The sequence below is a fragment of the Amblyraja radiata genome, chromosome 9 (genome assembly GCF_010909765.2).
Source record: "Amblyraja radiata isolate CabotCenter1 chromosome 9, sAmbRad1.1.pri, whole genome shotgun sequence".
Classification (NCBI taxonomy): Eukaryota; Metazoa; Chordata; class Chondrichthyes; order Rajiformes; family Rajidae; genus Amblyraja; species Amblyraja radiata.
Window position 1 is genome coordinate 53597611 of NC_045964.1, and position 24032 is coordinate 53621642.

General features: G+C 42.7%; 1 protein-coding gene across 1 annotated transcript in view; it reads right to left on the reverse strand.

The window, feature by feature from the left end:
- kcnh5 (potassium voltage-gated channel subfamily H member 5) overlaps positions 1-24032 on the reverse strand; it is a 177070-nt gene that overhangs the window by 108474 nt on the left and 44564 nt on the right. Inside the window, exons 2-3 of the mRNA XM_033026452.1 lie at positions 22863-22986; positions 8706-8812 (exon numbers count right to left, since the gene is read on the reverse strand). Of these exons, the coding sequence (XP_032882343.1) occupies positions 8706-8812; positions 22863-22986 (231 nt within the window). The remainder of the gene's footprint in view (positions 1-8705; positions 8813-22862; positions 22987-24032) is intronic.

Consider the following 24032-nt stretch of genomic DNA (forward strand, 5'->3'; position numbering starts at 1 on the left):
TGACAATAATACAACTAAACTAAAGAGAATGTTAATTGTCTTATGGTTGGAAGCATCTGTCCTTACACTGGTTTACCCACTCTTTTTAAATGATTTAAATGGGATGATAGTGGATCGACACACAGCTGAAAGCATACAGCTCAACAATAAAATGCAGCTTGGAGTCTCTGTGAATCTTTACATTAAAGTGATGGTGAGTCTGTACAGTTTCCCGATATTATACATTGCTACAGTCAGAGAGTGTTAGGGGAAAGAGCTGAAGAGGTTTGTGGAGAAAATATGTGATGAAATTTGAAGGACCAATAAAAAAGAAACTTTGAAGAGAAAAATATTGTTAAGATGCATAATCAAGTGTTCAAATCCAATTATTAAATAAGGTTAGGGAATATATTGTGATGGGTATAGAATAGGAAACCTGTGTCTGCACTTTGGATAGATGAGGGTTGGCAAATGCCAAAGATGCCAAAGGAGAAATGGACATTTCAATAGGCGACTCTTTGAGAAACAAAATTACAGTTAAGGAGACAAGGATGGTGTGGAGGAAAGAATCTTGGGAAACATTGCTGCAATGGAATAGGCATTCTTGGCAAATGACAGAATGTTGGTTTTGATGTTTAACATAATGTAGAATAGCAAGAAGGATCCTGACCTGAAACGTTGCCTATCCATGTTCTCAAGAGATGTTGCCTGACTCGCTAAGTTACTCGAGCACTTTGTGCCTTTATTTTAGTATCCCAACATCTGCAGTTCCTGGTGTCTACATATCATGCATTCTACTTCAGTGGAAGTGAGTGACCAGGTAAGGGCACTGGAGTTAAAGATTGGAATTAGTGGATAGGAAGCAGAGTTTGTAATGAGAGCTGGAATCGATGGATTCAGGTTGCCCAGCAGTACATTGGAGAAAGCTGTTGCTCATCTACAACTTGCTGTCAGGCAGTCTGATACCACGGAGGTGGTTGTGAGACCAGAAGAACAGAACCATATCACTTTGCTTATGCAAGCTGACCATTTGCCATAGACAATGGCAATTCAGCATACAGCAGATGAGCAAATCAATAATAAACCCAGGGAACATGAGATGACATGTTTCTATGTTTCTATGACAGTGCAGTGACCAAAGTGAAGTTATTGCTGGAGCTGAAAAACACATTTTAGCCTTTCCTAAATCAGCTTTTCAAAGAATACAGGTTCTTTGCAAATGTGCCCTTGATGGCAGTGGTGCAGAATTTATAGGGAGATGGAAAGAAATGACCCAGTTTATTTTGTTTCTGAAGATTTGACATCACATGTCCCTTCCCTGATATTTATGTTTCTCTCTTTACTACTGACAGACATGACGACTTCCTTTCATGGAGATGTGGCAATTGGTATCTGATCCTCGGCTCAGAACTCAATAGTCACACTGCAGTTTTGAACTGAGTTACTTCAGTTACTGCCACATTTACTTTCAACTAATCTGCTTCCAGTTTATTGCAGGCCAGTCCAGCGTGAGTGGGAAAAATTGCTGTATGGAAAATAAGGACCTAAACATAGCCTTTCCTCGAAGTAGGAGAGCAAAACTGCACCCCTGGACACTTCTGGCATTATTCCATCAGTGTGCATGAAGTCAAGGTGAGCTTCCATTGTAGGTATCTCTACCACCATGTTGAGATTACAAGTGGGGTGGCACGGTGGCGCAGCGGTAAAGTTGCGGTAAGGAGACCCGGGTTCGATCCAGATTACGGGTGCTGTTTGTGTGGAGTTTGTACGTTCTCCCCGTGACCGTGTGAGTTTTCTCCGGTTGCTCCGGTTTCCTCCCACATTCCAGAGACCTACTGGTTTGTAGGTTAATTGGCTTCGGTAAAATTGTAAATTGTCCCTAGTGTGTAGGAGTGTTAGTGTGCGGGGATCGCTGGTTAGACTCATGGGGATGAAGTGCCTGTTTCCGCTCTGTTGCTCCAGAATGAACCAAAATAAACCACCCACCACAGCTAGAAAGAGGTGACAAATACATTGTTGGAAAGCTGCATACTTACGTAATTTAAATCATATCGATGCCAGGATGAATTGGACAGTTCTTATCAACTCTTGATCCCATGCTGGATTTCTAGATGATACCAGCTAGCTTTACAGCATGTGCTTTACTCTTCCCGATGAACCCTGACGGGACTTGAATATGCTCACAGAAATTCAGTGCCAGTTACTCGAAAAACCTAATATACACTGATAACAGACACAAAATGCTGGAGTAACTCAGCTGGACAGGCAACATCTCTGGATAGAAGAAATGGGTGACATTTCGGGTCAAAACCCTTCTTCAGAAGGGTCTATCTTCGGTTTAAACCAGCCTCTGTAGCTCCTTCCCACTGAATCAAGCTCAAAATTTCTAATGGGCCTGTCCCACTTAGGTGACTTTTTAGGCGACTGCAGGAGACTATGCGGTCGCCACATGGTCGCCACATGTTTGCGGGTGGTTGCCGAGGAGTCTCTTTCATGGTCGTGAGAAATTCTTGCATGCTGGAGACTAGCCGCAGCCTCATTATGGTCGCCGTGAATTTTTCAACATGTTGAAAAATTAGCGGTGACTAGAATGAAGCCGCCAGGGAGAGTAGCGAGAATTCTCGAGCCCTAGGTGGGTCGCCAGGAGGTCCTAATGGGTTGCCAAGAGGTCGAAGGTTCTCGGAGGTTCTTGTAGGTTGTAGCCGGTGCTGATCGGTGAATTTCATTGGCTCATTGGGGAAAAAAAGGTAAGCAGTAGTTTTCAGAACCAAGGATAACCGACCGGTGATGTTAAATGTCCGCCGAGCTTCACAGCCGTGTTTATCTGGCTTCTTAAATGTTGGCTCCACTCCTTCACCCCCTTTCTCCCCCCCTCCTCTCCCCCCCCCCCCCCTCTTTTAAAGGACTTGCCATACACTGTGCTTTAGCGGTCTTAATTACAGCGCCAACCTTCCTGTTCATCGCGATGTGTGTCTGTATCACCTTGGCTTTTTAGACAGTCACTGGCAGTCCGCTGAAAAATCGCCTAAGTGGGACAGGCCCATAACTTTATGTAACTTCTCACTTTCCATTAAAACACTGATCTGGTTCCCCCCTGCCCTCTTTAGCTCATTAAACTCCACAGAGGGTTCAACTACCATTCTACAGCTGAGAAATAATTCCTTGACCTGGGCCGGGACACTAGCTGAAGAACAGATGGCAGCATTGAACCAGAATAGGGTGAATGGAGATTTTATGATCATAAATGGATTGACAAAAGATAGTAACCCTCTAACCTTCTCAAAACTATCGACGGCCATAATCAGTTTGCTTTTAATTTAAAGTGCTTGTAGGAATAAATAGAACATTCTCAAAGCAAGTAGTTGGTCAGAGAATCAATCATTTCCTCCTTTTTCTCAGGTCTTCTGAGAATAAAACCTCCATGCCGCTGCCAATTGGACATCCTGGCTTAAGGAGACCTGACAGACTTCTAGACGCCCATGTGCAGGGCTTAGGTGCGTGGTTGGTGGTAGTGAGTGGTTCCTCTCTCTAGCTCAGAACTGAAAAATGTAAGTCCCTGCCATGAGCTGCTCAAGGCATTTTACTGCACTTAAATGGAGGATTTCAACTGGCTTCAAAGAAGAATAAAGGTCCTTTGAGTTGTCTCTAGTGACCCTGTGCAGGTTCAGTCATTGAGTCACCCAGTCTCGGATACCTCAGGGTGGACTGTCACAAAGCAAGATACCTTTTTGCACAATACCTGGTGAGGTGCATTGGAGCATTGTGTTCTGTTTAGGTCACCCTTCGATAGGAAGGATGTCATTAAGCTGTAAAGTGTGTTGGAACATGAGGGCCTGAGCTATGAAGAGAGGCTGGGCAGACTAAGACTTGATTCCTTGGAACACAGAAGGCTGAGGAGTATAAAATCATGAGGGGAATTGATCGTGGATACCCAGTGTCTTTTACCCAGATTAGAGGGTATCAATAAGGGTGGCACGCTGGCGCAGCGGTAGAGTTGTTGCTTTACAGCGTCAATAACCTGGGTTCGATCCTGACTACGGTTGCTCTTTGTATGGAGTTTGTACATTCTCATGACCACATGGGTTTTCATGACTACATGACCACATGGGTTTTCCCGGTGTGCTCCGGTTTACTCCCACACTCCAAAGATGTACAGGTTTGTAGGTTAATTGTCTTCGGTAAAATTTAGGGAATTGGGAATTGTCCCTGGTGTGTAGGATCGTGTTAGTGTACAAGGATCGCTGGTTGACGCGGAATTGACAGACCAAAGGGCCAGTTTCCGCACTGTATTTCTAAATTAAACTAAAACGAAACTAAACTTAACTAGAGGACATAAGTTTAAGATGAGAGGGGAAAGATTTAATAAGAACCTGAGGGGTAACTTTTTCAAACTGATGGTGGTGGGTATATGAGCTGCCTGAGGAGTCAGTTGAGGCAGGTACCTTAACAGAATTTAAAAGACATTTGGACAGGTACATGGTTAGAAAGGGTTAGAGGGATACAGGCCAAATATGGGCAGGTGACCAGCACAGAATGGGCATCTTGGTCAGTACGGGTAGGTTGGGCCACAGGGCCCGCACTGTGTGACTCTTTGACTCAAACTAGAATTTGCTTTAGCTTTCTGGTTCCGGCACCTGAACAAGATACATGAAGATTGTTTAAAGTTGGTGCCCCAGACACTAAAAAGCCAACATTACAATAGGCACACTTCCAGGAAGGATTAGAGCATGGTAGATGGGGATCCAAAATTTGTGGTCTTTTTATGCTATATGTTTGTGGTGCATGTATATTAGCTGTTGAGTCCAATTGTGTCTTTAGGGCTGGTGGGGGTCACTGCCACAATAAGAAATGGCATTACATGTTTAATTATTACAACACTGTACATATCATGCTTGAGTGTCAAATACCACAATATGTTTTTCAAAGTGTGGTATCACAAATACCACAATATGTTTTACTTGATGCCCCCAGTCTACAAATCATGTTTCATTCCAAAGTAGAGTATAAAAAGAACTTGAACACACCACAGTATTGTTCATTTTATACCCCAGAATTGAACCCTCAGTACAGCCTCTGGCTTACCAGCTCTGCCCCTTCCTCCACCTCCTCTTACATCTCTCAGCAGCCTATTATGCTTTGTATTCCCCCTAGCCTTTCCCCTATTTATGCTGTGGTAGAACAGAATGGCTCCCATTTACACATGACAAACTGCTTTCTGCAGATTATCATTCACTATTTGTCAAACTTTGGTTTAAAGTCATTTCTTACCAACAACAACCAGCACTAGTAACGTATAGTATTGCAGAAACATCAAGAAAGTCAACCAGCAATTAACATGTCATATATGATCATTTTTGAATGGGAAAAGGATGGATCAAAGTACTGAAGAACACATATTAATTCATACAAGACCAAAGATAAGGCATAACTGAAGTAGCACATCTGCTCTTTATACCTCGGGTGGAAGGTGACCACTTTTGCACTAACTCGACAATGTCGTGTGCTGTACCATCCGGTCCACAAATATGTTTGAACTCTCTGGACTTCATGGTGAACTTTTAAGTTCACTCATCTCATGCAAAAACTGTGTGCTAAGGAGTTGGAGGAATTGAGTGAAATCCAGGTTAGCCGGGAAGTGGTGTTGGGTAAATTGAATGGATTAAAGGCCGATAAATCCCCAGGGCCAGATAGGCTGCATCCCAGAGTACTTAAGGAAGTAGCTCCAGAAATAGTGGATGCATTAGTAATAATCTTTCAAAACTCTTTAGATTCTGGAGTAGTTCCTGAGGATTGGCGGGTAGCAAACGTAACCCCACTTTTTAAGAAGGGAGGGAGAGAGAAAACGGGGAATTACAGACCAGTTAGTCTAACATCGGTAGTGGGGAAACTGCTAGAGTCAGTTATTAAAGATGGGATAGCAGCACATTTGGAAAGTGGTGAAATCATTGGACAAAGTCAGCATGGATTTACAAAAGGTAAATCATGTCTGACGAATCTTATAGAATTTTTCGAGGATGTAACTAGTAGCGTGGATAGGGGAGAACCAGTGGATGTGGTGTATCTGGACTTCCAGAAGGCTTTCGACAAGGTCCCACATAAGAGATTAGTTTACAAACTTAAAGCACACGGCATTGGGGGTTCAGTATTGATGTGGATAGAGAACTGGCTGGCAAACAGAAAGCAAAGAGTAGGAGTAAACGGGTCCTTTTCACAATGGCAGGCAGTGACTAGTGGGGTACCGCAAGGCTCAGTGCTGGGACCCCAGCTATTTACAATATATATTAATGATCTGGATGAGGGAATTGAAGGCAATATCTCCAAGTTTGCGGATGACACTAAGCTGGGGGGCAGTGTTAGCTGTGAGGAGGATGCTAGGAGACTGCAAGGTGACTTGGATAGGCTGGGTGAGTGGGCAAATGTTTGGCAGATGCAGTATAATGTGGATAAATGTGAGGTTATCCATTTTGGTGGCAAAAACAGGAAAGCAGACTATTATCTAAATGGTGGCCGACTAGGAAAAGGGGAGATGCAGCGAGACCTGGGTGTCATGGTACACCAGTCATTGAAAGTGGACATGCAGGTGCAGCAGGCAGTGAAGAAAGCGAATGGTATGTTAGCTTTCATAGCAAAAGGATTTGAGTATAGGAGCAGGGAGGTTCTACTGCAGTTGTACAGGGTCTTGGTGAGACCACACCTGGAGTATTGCGTACAGTTTTGGTCTCCAAATCTGAGGAAGGACATTATTGCCATAGAGGGAGTGCAGAGAAGGTTCACCAGACTAATTCCTGGGATGTCAGGACTGTCTTATGAAGAAAGACTGGATAGACTTGGTTTATACTCTCTAGAATTTAGGAGATTGAGAGGGGATCTTATAGAAACTTACAAAATTCTTAAGGGGTTGGACAGGCTAGATGCAGGAAGATTGCTCCCGATGTTGGGGAAGTCCAGGACAAGGGGTCACAGCTTAAGGATAAGGGGGAAATCCTTTAAAACCGAGATGAGAAGAACTTTTTTCACACAGAGAGTGGTGAATCTCTGGAACTCCCTGCCACAGAGGGTAGTCGAGGCCAGTTCATTGGCTATATTTAAGAGGGAGTTAGATGTGGCCCTTGTGGCTAAGGGGATCAGAGGGTATGGAGAGAAGGCAGGTACGGGATACTGAGTTGGATGATCAGCCATGATCATATTGAATGGCGGTGCAGGCTCGAAGGGCCGAATGGCCTACTCCTGCACCTAATTTCTATGTTTCTATGTTTCTATGTTTTTTTTTTTTTTTTTTAATATTTTATTTTATTAGAAGTAAGTACAGTCATATGGCACCAAAGTGCCTAATATATATTTTCATAATACATTTTATGTACAACTTCTTTTTTTTTTTTTTTGTTACACTGAAAAAAAGATTAGAATAAGAAAAAGAAGTTAGATAGTAAAGGATAGAAAGATGTGAAATATATAGTGTGTGAAAAAAGAAAACGAGTAAATGAAGAAAGTTGAGAGAGAGAATAGAGAGAAGAAAAGAAAAAAAGAGGAGATCATTATTTATAGTCTTGACCAACCCTCGTCCAGTCCTGAAACAGTTATTTTTTACAATTGTGTTGCACCATATGATTCCAAAAAAACGACGAATGGAGACCAACTCGTTATGAATTGGTCTGATTTATCCATTAGGAGGAATCGCATTTCTATGTTTAATTCACCTTCTGTAGTCCAAATAAAAAGTAATTGAACAGACTAAACCAAAAATAGTTATTATCACTACTAAATTCATGCAACCCAATTAAAATGTATCATTCCACATAATGCTTGAAACTTGCCAGTTAGTAAGTCAAAATATGCTGCCTATAAATACATAATGATTAGGATTTTGATCAGGAATCTCTTCCAGATTATCACAGAACTCACACAGAGAGTGGTGAATCTCTGGAATTCTCTGCCACAGAAGGTAGTTGAGGCCAGTCCATTAGCTATATTTAAGAGAGAGTTAGATGTGGCCCTTGTGGCTAAAGGGATCAGGGGGTATGGAGAGAAGGCAGGTACGGGATACTGAGTTGGATGATCAGCCATGATCATATTGAATGGCGGTGCAGGCTCGGAGGGCTGAATGGCCTACTCCTGCACCTATTTCTATGTTTCTATGTTTCTAACCCTTTTTGTAGAGTCTAATTCTTGGACTGAGCAACAGTACATGATTAAACTATATACTGGAGTAGTGTTTGCTATCTTTGAGATTCTTTCACAAATCTAAATTTCAGGAAAACTAGTTGAGTAGAAGCTACCTTGAATGACAGAATAGATCGGTATGGGACTTAAGTGGGCATTGATTATATAAAGATTATGTGGATTGGACAGGTTTGGAGGGATATGGGCCAAACGCGGGCAGGTGGGACTAGTGTAGCTGGGATATGTTTGATATATGGACAAATTGGGTCAAAGGGCCTGTTTCCACACTGTATCACTCTATGACTCTAAGATTAAGGTAGTAAGTATTCATTGAAGATGGTGCTGAAGATACTGTTGATAGGGAGTTGGCTTTCTCATTCATTGAATCTATATCCATCATACAGGGGATTCCAACAGTGGTATTTAAGAAGAACTCACATATTAGAAAACTATCTGAATCAATAACTAATGCTATAGCTTTATGAGTTCTTACAATCTTATAATTTAAAATGTATTCCAAGAACATCAGAAACTGTTGGATTTATTATTGAATTATCATTACTTACTGTTTTTTTGATACAGAAGAACTTCAAAGCAATTTGATTCATAGTTGTCAAATGTCTGTCTGACCTTGTCTACGGTCTTCATTTCCGTTAGGTCACCATACATGAAACTGGGCAGTACAAAAAAGAAAAATCCAATTATGATATTACAAAATCACCTGCTCTTTCTTCTCTTGCCATCGTGCTCGTCTTAATTAGATCTATGCTAGATTTAAACCATTAAATCAAATTAATGTTTAGTGTTGGGAACAGCTGAATTTCTATTTCACTGTTGAGAATAAATGTGTTTGTTTCAAATAGATTATAAAAAGATCTTCAGTACCTCAAATACTCATGTATGGCCATGCATTCAAAAGCAGAGAACAATTGAGCATAAGAATTGTAGCTTTATAGGATTTTGGTTAGGCTGCATTTGGAGTATTGCTTGCAGTTCTGGTCGCCCCATCACAGGAAGGATGTGGAGGCTTTGGAGAGGGTGCAGAACATGTTTAGCAAAATGCTGCCAGGATTAGAGAGTATTACCAATTAGCAGAAGTGAGACAAACTATATAAACTTATGAGATACATAGATATGGTAGAAACAGAACCTTTTCCCCAGTGTGGAAATATTCAAAGAATGGAGGACATAGCTTTAAGGTGAGAGGGACAAAGTTTAAAGGTGATGCATGGGGCAAGTTTTTATACAGAGTGGTGGGTGCTTAGAATGCATTGACAATAGTGGTGGTGGACGCAAATATAATAGTGGCATTTAGGAGGCTTTTAGGTGAACAAGTGGGTATGCAGGGACTATGGGGATATGGATCATGTGCAGGCTGAGGTGATTAGTTTAACATGGCATCGTGTTCATGTTCGGCATAGACATCTGGAGCTTAAGGGCTTCCTGTGCTGCGCTACGTTTTATGTAATGTGCTGTAATGCCTCTGAAGCATCTTTACCACTACATATTTGTAGTGTACAGGTTTGTAGGTTAATTGGCTTCGGTAAAATTGTAAATTGTCCCTAGTGTGTAGGATAGTGCTAGTGTACAGGATAATCGTTGGTCGGCGCTGACTCGGTGGGCTAAAGTGCCTGTTTCTGTGCTGTATCTCTAAAGTCTACAGCCTAGCAACATTTTGGCTGTATTGAGTAGTAGTGCCATAACAACGAACACCATAGAGTCTTCAAGACTCTAGAAATGCCTATTCCCAGTGAATTTTACAAAGCATTGCTTTTATGCCTGGCTCTCTTTCATTATATTATAGTCTCTGCAGACGACAGAGGAGAAGGCTAGCAGCTGATTAGTTGCCAATAACTGTATTGAACAAGCAGTTCTTGAATGGCTGATGCACAGCAATAAAGACAAGTTGTAATAAAAACGGAACCGCAGATGCTTGTTTATACCAAAAATAGATACTAAATGTTGGAGTAACTCAGCGGGTCAGACAGCATATCTAGAGAAAATGGATAGGTGCCATTTCGGGTCGGGACCCTTCTTCAGATAAATAAAGACAAGTTGTCAGTCATCGTTCCATTGTTGTGAACATGTTAACATTATGGAGTCAAGCTTTTTTGAGGCCACGATAGTTTTGGAGTGAACAAGAACCTATTCATAAAATTAAGTTCCAGATTGCATAGACGACAGTCCCTGATTAAATAAAGGCAGGCTCTTCTTACATTTGCCTAATTTGGGTGAAAAAGGGGAAAATATTAACTGACGTTAAGATATATCAAACTACAGTAAATGCATTTTGCATTTACATATAACATCTGTAATTTTTCATTGTTGTTTCACATGTTTTGTTTTCTGTTAAGTGACAATAAATTTTCAGTGCATTGATTTCAAGTGAACTGAATTTTAGAAACACGATTCGAACAATATAAATTGTGCATTTAATTGTTTTTCTTTTTTGTTTGGCTTTGTAAATATTTGATTAGTGTATAAATGTAAATAATTTGGTGTACATATAGTGGCTGGTGTACATATGGTGTACATACAGCTGCTAAATTTGTATAAGATAATTACAAGCAGTTGAATAAGGGGCGGGAATGAATAAGCTTTGGCTTCTTCCTGCTCCTTTTCGGACACATACGATTTCATTTATTTATAGATATTGTTTATGACACTTTATAAATATTCTTGTTTTGTTTTTTATATGCTGTTTCACACTTGCTTTTATTCTTTTATTCTGTTCGAAATAAATAATAAAATAAAATAAAAATAAAATAAAATAAATGTGTACAACATAGCAAAATTTACTTAAAGAGTGTTCAGAAAAGAATGATGTAGGAATGTAAATGACACAGTATTCATTATTCTAGCTTTAGTACTAACAAGAGACAATGTGGCATAACAAAATAAATATTTTAAAAAACTGCAGATGTCAGATATCTGAAAAACTTCTGATGAAGGATTTTTAATCTGCACCATTTAATCTTATTTCTCTTTCTACATAATGCTACCAGTCTTTCCAGTCTTTTCTGTTTTCAGGCAGCATCATTTTACACATTTGCTATCCATCTGGGCGTGCAGTACCGATCTTTATAGTGGCAATAGAGATAAAATAAAACTGACTCTCCATTTACAGATGCCAATTGTATCTTGGAATAATGAGTGCAGGGAGAGCATAAACATTGGATGTGACAAGCTGTTACTGCATTTAATGGCATTTGCTTAATGTCTCATATTTTAATTCTGCCAATGAGTGGAACAATTTATGTGGGATTTCACACCTCATTTCCTTTCATTAGATAACATATTTACAAAATATGATAAAAGAAACAGCTTATGTTCATGTAGCTAAAAATGCCAATTGATTGCATTATACAGACCATTAGCAACATGAAGCCTGCAATTACAGTCATTCAGTACAATAACACCAGACAACTCAAGCAACATCTGTATTATTCATCAATAGAAAGGTGCTTCAGAATGTTTCTGGGTTTATACAAATCCAATAATTGGATCATAGAGTTATAAAGAAATAGATGCACTGCACAGTCCAAGAGACCTAGCAAAACCATTAACCGCACAAATCAGAATTAATGACTTGAAGCTATTAAACCTAAGTGGGCAACAATCAAGAAAGTAATGAAAATCATAATAAGATTCAAGATATGAAAAGAGCACCACTCCATTTTACAAAAAAAAAAGTTCAATGCTACTGCAAACATAAAATATATCTATCTTCCAGAATTCTGTGTAATTATTTTTAAAAAGCTATAATATAGAAAATGACCTACTTTAATAAATTGTAATTACATTTTCTTATTTCTAGTGATTTATTGAACTGAGAAGCATTCATACATAAAATTAGTATTCAGTTTTTGAAACCACTAAATAGAAACATAGAAACATAGAAATTAGGTGCAGGAGTAGGCCATTCGAGCCTGCACCGCCATTCAATATGATCATGGCTGATCATCCAACTCAGTATCCCGTACCTGCCTTCTCTCCATACCCTCTGATCCCCTTAGCCACAAGGGCCACATCTAACTCCCTCTTAAATATAGCCAATGAACTGGCCTCAACTACCCTCTGTGGCAGAGAGTTCCAGAGATTCACCACTCTCTGTGTGAAAAAAAGTTTTTCTCATCTCGGTTTTAAAGGATTTCCCCCTTATCCTTAAGCTGTGACCCCTTGTCCTGGACTTCCCCAACATCGGGAACAATCTTCCTGCATCTAGCCTGTCCAACCCCTTAAGAATTTTGTAAGTTTCTATAAGATCCCCTCTCAATCTCCTAAATTCTAGAGAGTATAAACCAAGTCTATCCAGTCTTTCTTCATAAGACAGTCCTGACATCCCAGGAATCAGTCTGGTGAACCTTCTCTGCACTCCCTCTATGGCAATAATGTCCTTCCTCAGATTTGGAGACCAAAATTGTACGCAATACTCCAGGTGTGGTCTCACCAAGACCCTGTACAATAGCATAGAACCTCCCTGCTCCTATACTCAAATCCTTTTGCTATGAAAGCTAACATACCATTCGCTTTCTTCACTGCCTGCTGCACCTGCATGCCTACTTTCAATGACTGGTGTACCATGACACCCAGGTCTCGCTGCATCTCCCCTTTTCCTAATCGGCCACCATTTAGATAATAGTCTGCTTTCCTTTTTTTGCCACCAAAATGGATAACCTCACATTTATCCACATTATACTGCAATTGCTATTGCAAATTGCTATTGACCATAAAGAACATTTTGTGTCTGGTATTTAAACTTGATGTTAATGACAAATCATAATTTCAATGCACAGGTATTACTAACTGAAAACTTATATTAAAACCACATTAATTATACTCATCAATCTAACAATGCTTTAGTAGGAAATGGAACTGAAAGAAATGTTGGTGAAGGATAAACCTGATTAACTCATTTTAATTTATTACCCATTATCATAAGATCTTACTAAACCAATATGAAAATAAGACATCAGCTCCAGATGTGATCTACCAGTTTCATAGAAACATAGAAACATAGAAAATAGGTGCAGGAGGAGGCCATTCGGCCCTTCGAGCCCGCACCGCCATTCATTGTGATCATGGCTGATCGTCCCCTATCAATAACCCGTGCCTGCCTTCTCCCCATATCCCTTGATTCCACTAGCCCCTAGAGCTCTATCTAACTCTCTCTTAAATCCATCCAGTGATTTGGCCTCCACTGCCCTCTGTGGCAGGGAATTCCATAAATTCACAACTCTCTGGGTGAAAACGTTTTTTCTCATCTCAGCCTTAAATGACCTCCCCTTTATTCTAAGACTGTGCCCCTGGTTCTGGACTCGCCCAACATTGGGAACATTTTTCCTGCGTCTAGCTTGTCCAGTCCTTTTATAATTTTATATGTTTCTATAAGATATCCCCTCATCCTTCTAAACTCCAGTGAATACAAGCCTAGTCTTTTCAATCTTTCCTCATATGACAGTCCCGCCATCCCAGGGATCAATCTCATGAACCTACGCTGCACTGCCTCAATAACAAGGATGTCCTTTCTCAAATTAGGAGACCAAAACTGTACACAATACTCCAGATGGGGTCTCACCAGAGCCCTATACAACTGCATAAGAAAGGAAATAGTGTTCAATATAACTTTGGCATTATCTCTGTGAATGTATTTGGTTTTACATATATTACTAATAGTTTCAGCTGTAAATATCCTTGTCTCTATATATAGTAACAATGGATACTTCCATCTACCATCTGAAATGGCCCAGCAAGGAGATGTGCATGGCAAGTATTTTACACAGAGGATGGTGAGTGGCTGGAATGTGCTGTCGGGGGTGGTGGTATTTAAAATTCATACGGATATGCAGGGAATAGAGGGAAACGGTTATGTGCAGGTAGATAACTGATGGTCTTGGCATCATGTTCGGCACAGACATTGTAAGCTGAAGAGCCTGTACTGGTCTACGTTCTACGTCCTAAGTCAAGGGTAGATAGGCATAGGATCCAGGGTAAGCTGTTAAACTGAACACAATACTGGCATGGTGGTCGGAGGCAGTTGGTGGTTGAGAGGGTTGTTTTGTCGATGGAAGTCTGTGACCACCAGTGTGCCACAGGGATCAGGGTCCTCTGTTATCTGTAATATATCTTAATGTTTTGGATGAGAAAGTGGGCAGCATAACTAGTAAATTTGCAGATGACACCAAAATTGATGATGCCAGACAATAAATGCTACCCTTACAAGTATTCCCCATGTTCCATGTGCAAAAAATTATATAAGACCTTCATCCTGCAAGATCATGCCAGTAATCATGAATAAATTAGCCAAGGTAAATGAACTTTTTTCTCGTGATTCTAATCCCAAATAATAGACCACAGTGTGCGCCCAATTCCCTTTAATACAACCAAACCCCAGAGGTGACAAATCCAATTTACTCTTTACTGTTCCAATGCTTCCCCTCTGTCTAAATGTGCAATTCTTTCTTCAATGTTCCAAAACACAAAAAGCTGGAGTAACTCAATGAGTCAGGCAGCATCTCTAGAGAAAAAGAACAGGTGACATTTCAGGTCGGGACCCTTCGTCAGTCTGAAAAAGGGTCTCAACATGAAACGTCACCTATTCCTTTTCTCCAGAGATGCTGTCTGACCACTGAGCTTCTTCTGCTTTTTTTGTCTATCTTCGGTGTAAACCAGCATCTGTATTTCCTTCCGACATATTTCTTCCATTTAATATTCAGCATGGCTTTGTGCATAGGAAATCTTGTCTCACAAATTAGATTGTTCATAAAGTCATAAGTTACAGGAGCAGAATTAGGCCATTCAGCCCATCAAGTCTACTCCGCCATTCAATCAGGAGTCAAGAGTCAATAGTGTTTTATTGTCATATGTCCCAGACAGGACAATGAAATTCATACTTGCTGCAGCACAACAGAATATGTGAATATGTAATCCTTGTATGTATCAGAAAAAAAAGAAAAAGTTCAATAAATAACAAATATAGTGCAAATAACAAATAATAATATACTTTGCAGTTCAGAGCTCATAGCTTATTCGTTGTGTTTAATAGCCTGATGGCTGTGGGGAAGAAGCTGTTCCTGAACCTGGACGTTACAGCCTTCAGGCTCCTGTACCTTCTTCCCGATGGCTGTGGTGAGATAAGTGTGTGGCCAGGATAGTGTGGGTCCTTGATGGTTTTGGCTGCCTTTTTGAGGCAGCGACTACGATAGATCCCTTCGACGGTGGGGGGGTGGCTGATGGCTGATGGCTAAATCATGGCTGATCTATTTTTCCTCTCAACCCCATTCTCCTGCCTTCTCCCCATAACCCCTGACATCCGTTCTAATGGTGTTTTATTTGAGGAGGTAATTAAGATGATTAACGATGGTAGGGAAGTGGACATTGTCTCGATGGACTTCCGCAAGCCCTGTGGCAAGGTCCCACAAGGCACATTGGTCTGTAAGGTTAGAACACATAGGATCCAGGATGGGCTATTAAATTGGATACGAAAAACTGGGTTGGTGGTAGCAGGCAGTGAGTGGTAGTGGCTGGTCTTCTTGTGTGCTGTTGACTCAGTGGGTGAAATATGCAACTTGCACTATCTGAAACTTGTTGGTCTCCCAACACAGCGAGATGTCCTTCAGGAAATGTTGCTAACCAGCCCATTCCAGACAGTAGGAGTACATGCTGAGGAATGCACTGAAGCTTGGCAAAGCCAACGTCAAGTCTCTGTGGAGAGAGGACTACAGTCTAGGGTCCTTCCACTGGTGGACATTGAGAGGCAGAGTCTGGTGGGGATACCCCTCAAACAAGGGAAGTGATAGGACCCCAGGAGGCTAAGATGCTTAGTGTAAAGATAGGTGCGAACACTACTGAGTATGACACTATTTCATGTATAGACACTGCAAATGTAGGAAGAGATTTGGTACAGTTGTTGTTTTGTAGATATTTTATTCTGAATAAAGTGTACTTTTGGGGGAAAAAATTTAAACTGCATCCATTATTTTTGTGAAGGTTTGAACATGTCTTGCCAAGCTCACTCCCATACCCACCACCCAAATTGTCCCCATCATCCTCATCTTTTGCAGATTGGAGGGCTGTGACCGACAGCGTCCCACAGGAATCAATGCTAGGTCCTCTATTTGTCATATATATTAATGATTTGAATGACCATAAGACCATAAAACATCGGAGCAGCATTAGGCCATTCGGCCCATCGAGTCTACTCGGCCATTTGATCATACCTAAACTATTTTTCCCATCTCAATTTTTCCATTCTCCTGCTTTCTCCCCATAACAATTGATGCCCTTATTAAACAAGAACCTATCAAAGTCCGCTTTAAAAATACCCAATGTCTTGGGCTCCACAGCCATCTGTGTCAATGAATTCCACAATTGCACAGTATTCCACTATTGAATGAGGATGTAGGTTAAAGTAAGTTTAGTAAGTTTGCAGAGGACAACAGAACTGATAGTATAGTTGATAGTAATGACGAATGTCTAAGGTGACAATGGGATATAGATCAAATGGGAAAGAGGGGCAAGGGTATGGTAGGTAGAATTTAAATCAGTCATGTGCAAAGTGATGCATTTTGGAAGTTAAACTAGAGCAGGACATACACAGAGAATGGCAGGCACCTGGCAAGTGTCATTGAACAGGGAGACCTTGGAGTAAATGCACATAGTTCCCTGAAATTGGCAATGCAGGGGTGTTGAGGTGGCACAAGGCATGGATACCTTAATTGGCCAAGACACTGAATACAAGAATTGGGATATCATGCTATAGTTCTACAAATCAATGTTTGGCCGCATTTGGACTAAAGGTTGGAATTCTGGTTGCAACATTGCAGCAGAGATGTGAGAAGGATAGATGTTAAATTAAAGATGGTACAGAAAGGATCCACAAGGATGTTAGCTAGAGTGGAGGGCTTGAGTTATTTAAATAAATTAGATAAGTTGGGCATGGTTTTCCCTGGGCAAAGAAATCTAAGAAACAACATGATAGAGATATATAAAATTATGAGAGGCATAGATATGGTAGATAGCCTGTCTGCTTCTCATGGCAGGGGTGCCTCTATAAACTAGGAGTAATAGGTTTAAGGTAATGCCCCTGTCCCACTTAGAAAACCTGAACGGAAACCTCTGGAGACTTTGCGTCCCACCCAAGTTTCCGTGCAGTTCCCGGAGGTTCCCAAAGGTTTTTGTCAGTCTCCCTAATGGGCGAAAGTGGTTTCTGCTTCTTCTATGTTCCGGCTATTATTTCAAAAAATTCAAAAATTACCGATTTTTAAAACGGCAACCTATTTTTAGTCGCGGCCAGTTGCGATGCTAGTTGAAGGTGGTTGCCGGAGATTGCAGGTAGTGACGTAAGACTTCACTACCAGGTAAGACCTTCCACTACCTGCAATCTCCGGCAACCACATTCAACTAGCATCGCAACCGGCTTTGACTAAAAAATTACCGATTTTTAAAACGGCAACCTATTTTTAGTCGCGGCCGGTTTTTAATTTTTTGAAATAATCGCCGGAACATAGAAGAAGCAGAAACCACTTTCAACCATTAGGGAGACTGACAAAAACCTCCGGGAACCTCCGGGAACCGCACAGAAACCTTGGGTGAGGTGCAAAGTCTCCAGAGGTTTCCGTTCAGGTTTCCTAAGTGGGACAGGGGCATAAGAGTGAAGAGGTATAAAGGAGATCTGAGGGATATATTTTTCACACAAAGAGTAGCTGGTATCTGGAATGAGCTGCTCAGGGAGGCGGTAGAGGCAGGAAAAGCAACAGCATTTCAGGGACATCAGGGCGGGTCTAGATCCATGTGGAATTCATTAATAAGGACAAGTGGGATTGGTAATAGATAGCCAGTGTTGATGAGCACAGATGTGCAGGCAGAAGAGCCAGTTTCTATGCAATACAACTCTATGATTGGCAAAATTCACTTGTTCTATGCCATTCATTATTTCATGCTCAATATCACGTCTAGAGTATCTTCATAATTTAGGGAACAATAAAATATTTGTTTAACTCATCGCATTCCCTGTAGGTCTGTAACTTCATTATCTTGCTCTGAAATCATCAGAGCAGTGTTGTTTAATCACAGTTACTGAGTCATATGAGGAAAGTAATCCTATGCTTCGCCCAAAGCAAAATCCAAGCTATTTACATCCTCACACAGAAAACAAAAAAATCCAGGGCTTAATTATCACTACATGTTTGAATTGTTTCAGATGAAGCAATGAATGGTGATGCAGTAATTAAGTCAAGTCTATATTATACTACACTAGGAATACAGCTCATTGCAAATTGTTATTGCTTTCTTCCTTTTTATCTAGTTTACTTTACCCATTCTTTTTAAAACATCGACACTTGCAGAAATGCCATGCTGCTACCAATCATTAATCTTACTTTGGTCATTTTATTTTTAGAAGCCCACACAAGTAAAATCAATAAATGCACATAGCAACTAAAAATGATACTATAAAGATCCTCAGCACAGATTTAGCAGAATTCTAGTTCTTATATTTTATGATGCAGGGTCTGTCAAGATTTTAAAAAACCAAGCTCGCTACATTCCATGAAAATATATAAGAAATACTTTCCTGGGGACTTGGATCATGCTCATGCTCAGTAGTGTTCGCACCTATCTTTACACAAAGCACCCTAGCCTCCTGGGATCATATCACTTCCCTTATTTGAGGGGTGTCCCCAACAGACTCTGCCCCTCAATGTCCAACAGTGGAAGGACCCTAGACTGTAGTCCTCCCCCCACTGGGCCTTGACGTTGGCTTTGCCAAGCTTCAGTGCATTCCTCCACACCAGGGGTGCAGTGCTGCCAGAGCTCACCGGAGCACCGCTGCGGCACCTCTGTTAAAAAAAAGCCAAAATAAACAGCGGGGAATTTTAACTAGTGGGGAATTTAACAGCGGATTTTAATACTGACTATCTATTCATTAACACAATGGATGTGAAATGTTACCGTGCTCGCAGGGTGCATTAATAACTGAGCTGGTTCAATGCCAATGGAGCACTACCTGATACTTTGTTGTGATAAGAGCGATACATTGAGACCCATTTGTAACATCCAAACAGATGCCAGCATCTGCATATTCCACCTCCACCTGTAACTGCCAGAGACGCGGGATGCTCGCATTCACGACTGGACAGAATTTAGTGAATGGCGACACGCACCGAGTTTCGGGGGCCCTGTGTGTGAGTGCGGATTCAATGCCCGCTTTCTCCAAGTGCATCCAACCAAGTGCATCTTCCCTGCGATGTGAAGGGGAGGGTGGGTTCAGTTCCTCCCCTCTGTACAAAGACCCCCAACCGCAGCACATAGATCCCCGCACCCCAACACACACACCCCACCACCTCTCCATCCACGACCAGCCTCCCTCACCACCTTCCTCAACACAGATCTCCCCCTACCCTCACCACCCCTCCCACACCAGGACCACAAGAGTTGCTTCAGACCCCTGAACACAAATTATGCATGGCCCTTTGTGGAAATTATTGTGAAACTTCTCATTGATGGTATTTGGTAAGTAGGTAATTACTTGTAAATTGGTAAAATACATGATTACCATATTTTTCTTTACTTGTTTCATAATTATATATCATGATGATTAGTGAATGCAACCGTGCAATATCTTGTCATATTATTAAATTAAGTATTATATGTTTTATTGTATTAGTTATACACTGGGATGTAGTGAAAGGCTATAATCTTGTTTGACCCTCTTGAGAGACTAGCTTGCCCCCCCCCCCCCCCCCCCCCCCTCCCCCAATCAAAACCTGAAATGGCGTCCCTGTTTGACAGCTCCGGCACTTAAAAAATGAGCATTGCAACACTGCTCAGTACGTACTCCTACTGTCTGGAATGGGCTGGTTGGCAACATTTCTTGAAGGACATCTCGCTGTGTCGGGAGACAAAGAAGTTTCGGGTAGAGCAAGGAGCGTCTTTTGCCCACTGAATCAACAGCACACAAGAGTTCCAGCCATATGTCCTCCCCTTTGTGCCAGTGAACACCAAATTACACAGTGTACCATAGGGTCAGACTATTGAAATCAGTCAGGAGTTTGACTTAAATATGGAAGATTCTACCAACCCCTCAGGCAGGGAGTTCCAGAAATACTCTACCAAACGTCAACAAAGCAGTGATATACACCGTGATTTTCTTTGAGCCACAAATGATTACAAGTGGCTGGCTAACCAGGTATGGTGATCTGATCTATTAATTGGACAAAGATGCTTGATCAGGTCCAAAGAGGGAATTAACGATGTACTCCTCTGTTAAAAATGCTGCAACAAATTTTCCGCCGAGTTTCAAGTCAAACTATATGGTCCTCTCAAAAAACAGGATATTACACCCATCCCTACACTTAATCCCACCTTACCTTTCTATTACCTAAAGACAATGGCATGTGCCTATGTTCTAATGTATCCAATGAATCGGCTTTTCTTTAAGTAATTTCTCAAAGACATTGAAATTACCCTGAATCTCCTAAACATTTCATTTTGTTCAGAGGAGAAATGTCTATGATTTATGAGCCAACAACATTTCATGGAAAGATGCTTTAACAAAATAAAAACAGTGCAAGTCACGGATATGTTATGTCAGGTCATATAGTGTGTGTTCCTCACATGAACCACCAGGGGCGCCGAACGATTGGCAGCCCAGCCAACAATCTGTCTATTTTTTTGTCTTTTTTTTATTTTTAGCATGTGTTAAATGCTGTGTAAATGTTCTCCGGTTTGTTTTATGTGGGGGGAGTGGGAGATGGTCGGGGGAAACTTTTTTTCAGTTTCTTACCTTGCCGGATATGCGTTTATTTTTCCGGATCGCATTCTCCGGTCACTCTGGGGCCTACCATCGACGGAGCTGGACGCCTCCTCGGACTGACGAGGGGCATGGACTTGACATCAAAGCTGATCCTTGCCTGGGATCGCTCCAACCGCGGCCTGCGGACTTTACATCGAGAGCACGCAGTCTCGGGAGAGGCTAGTCGGGAGCTCCAATGACGCAGAGGCTCAACCAGCCCCGATGCGGGGTCCGATCGCCCGGCGCGGGGGAGCTGACATCCCCCCGATGCAGGAGTTGATCGCCCCGACGTGGATGGCCAAAACGCCGCCGGCTACGGGAGTCAAGATCGTCCCGTCAACGGAGGGCTCGAGGCCCCCGACCGCAGGAGAGCAAAAGGAAGAGATTTGAACTTTTTTCGCCTTCCATCACAGTGAGGAATGTGGAGGAGTCACTGTGGTGGATGTTTATGTTAAAATGTGTTTTGTGCATTCCGTTGTTTTTTTGATTTGTATGACTAACTTGGCAAATGAAATTCCTCGTATGTTGCAAAACATACTTGGTTAATAAAGTATTACAGGTGCACAACCTTTTATCCGAAAGCCTTGGGACCAGACACTTGTCGGATTTCGGAATTTTTCGGATTTCCGAATGGAAGATTTTTAGCGTAGATTAGGTAGGTAGCGCGGGCGGCTTGAAAAGTCTGGAGCGGCTGCCTCCTCCCCGGAGACCGGGGAATCATTGCATAAATGTTAGTCAGTTAGTTTGGAGGGATTTTAAGTGGTGGGGGGAGTGAAGGGGGAAACTTTAATTCTTAGTCCCCTACCTGGTCGGAGAGGCGGGGAGCGGGCAATGCCTTACCGGGTCGCCGTGCAGTAAGCTCCGGAGCGCTGTGGCCGCCGACTCCCAACATCGCGGAGCTGGGGGCTGCGGGCGTCCGGCCACGGTTGGAGCTCCGACCCCGGCAACTCTACCACTGGCTGCGCGGCGCTCCAAATCCAGCGCGGCCCGCGGCTGGATGCCCGCAGCCCCAGCGCCGCGATGTTAGGAGTCGGCGGCGTCGCAGCGCTGGGATACCAGCGGGGAGCGGGCAATGCCTTACCAGGTCGCCGTGCGGTAAGCTCCGGAGCGCTGTGGCCGCCGACACACAACATGTCGGCGGCCACAGCCGTGCTGGGGCTGCGGGCGTCCGGCCGCGGGCCGCGCTGGATTTGGAGCGCCGCACAGCCAGGGGTAGAGTTGCTGGGCTCGGAGCTACAACCGGCGCCGCCCGCGGCCGGACGTCCACAGCCCCAGCTGGGAGTCGGTGGCCACAGCGCTCCGGAGCTTACTGCACGGCGACCCGGTAAGGCATTGACCGCTCCCCGCCTCTCCGACCAGGTAGGGGACTAAGAATTAAAGTTTCCCCCTTCACCTAAAAGCCCTCCAAACTAACTGACTAACATTTAAGCAATGATTTACAGATGTTTAAGTGTCTCCCCGGTCTCCGGGGTGGAGACAGCCGCTACAGTAGTACAGACCTGGGTTGACCGTGGGTCGTTTCGGGTCAAGTTTGGCACCAGACGCGAGCTTTGGTGTGCAGACGACATCCTGGAAAAAATGGCCGGTTTTCGGAGTTTCTCGGTTTCCGGAACTCCGGATAAAAGGTTGTGCACCTGTATTGTGATTGTGATTGTGTGATTTCAGAGATCATAAGAAACCAAGTTCTGAAAACATCATTTAATAGCCTCCGGAGTGACATTGCCACTTCTGTGAAATTTAGATTCCAATAGGTCAAAGCCCAACAGGCATAGTGCAGTGCAGGCAAGCTTCAACTTTTAGTTATCCCAAATGGGCCGTAAATCTGTTCTTTATGGCGTAGGTGATTTATCCTGCCAGAGTTCTGCTTTTTCTTTAAAAATGAAAATTGCTGCGCAATCACAACACAATAAGAATAAAGCGTTTCGTTTACCTGCAGGTGCTGCTTTTCTGCATTACTTCAGCTCGATGATATCCTGACAACTTGCAAAATCCATCATTGCTGTAGACTACCGGCCAGTCTACAATCTGAGCATTTCCAAGTAAAAAGCTTGTTTCTATGAATATAAGCAAAGAATCACAGTTAAAATAGGGCAATATGTTCAGCCATTCTCAGTATATTTGATGACAATATTTAAGATAAAGAGTTGTAGATTTATATATAAGTATTCAATAATTAACATAAACATATTTACGTTTTCTCTAGCATCGCTGGGTTTACAAAATTTGACCAAGGTTTTTGTCAGTAATGACAACCTGGTTTTTGATACAAATACATCGATAGATGCTCCTGAACACATCATCAGTGATTTAACCTGGGGTCATTGGGTGTTTCGGGTCTTTCAACATCAGACACCCTCGCCCAGGCGACCCAGCCGTGGTTGATCAGACCACGACGTGTTCAGGTGGCATTTGCTCCTCCCCATGGACCTTCTCTCCTGATCCAGAGCCATCTCGAGGCCTTCTCCGCTGCCTCTGTGGTGTTCTAGATGGCCCTTCTCCTCGCCACTCCGTTGATACCCAGTGCACTCAAGGCTTTGTAGAGCGATCGCCCTGAAAAACCTCTGCAGCCAACCTCGATGGGCATACACCTTGCCTTCCAGCCCTGCTTACAGCAGTCTATGACCAGCTCTTCATACTTGGCCATCTTCCTCTCGTGGGCCTCCTCCAGACGGTCCTCCCACGGCACTGTCAGTTCCAACAAGACGATGTTTTTGGTCGCCTCTGAGACCAGGAGGATATCTGGCCTCAGGATGGTCATGGCAATGTGCCGTGGGAACTTCAGCTGTTTCACCAGGTCTACAGAAAGCTGCCAGTCGCCTGGATTCCTGACAGATTCCTGGCTGCTGTGGTTCTTGGCAGCTGCACTCCGGCCTTCACGAAGGTGATCATCTGGGTGGTGGGGCGTTCTCGTCTGCAGCTGCTGATTCCCATGCTGATGGCTTCTGCAATGGGTTTAAGAACCTGGTCGTGACGCCAGGTGTACCGGCCCTGCCCAAGAGCCTTTGGGCAACAGCTCAGGATGTGTTCCAACGTCCCCTTGCCTGAGCATTGCAGGCAATCCGGAGATTCCGCTTTGCCCCAGATGAAGAGGTTCGATGAG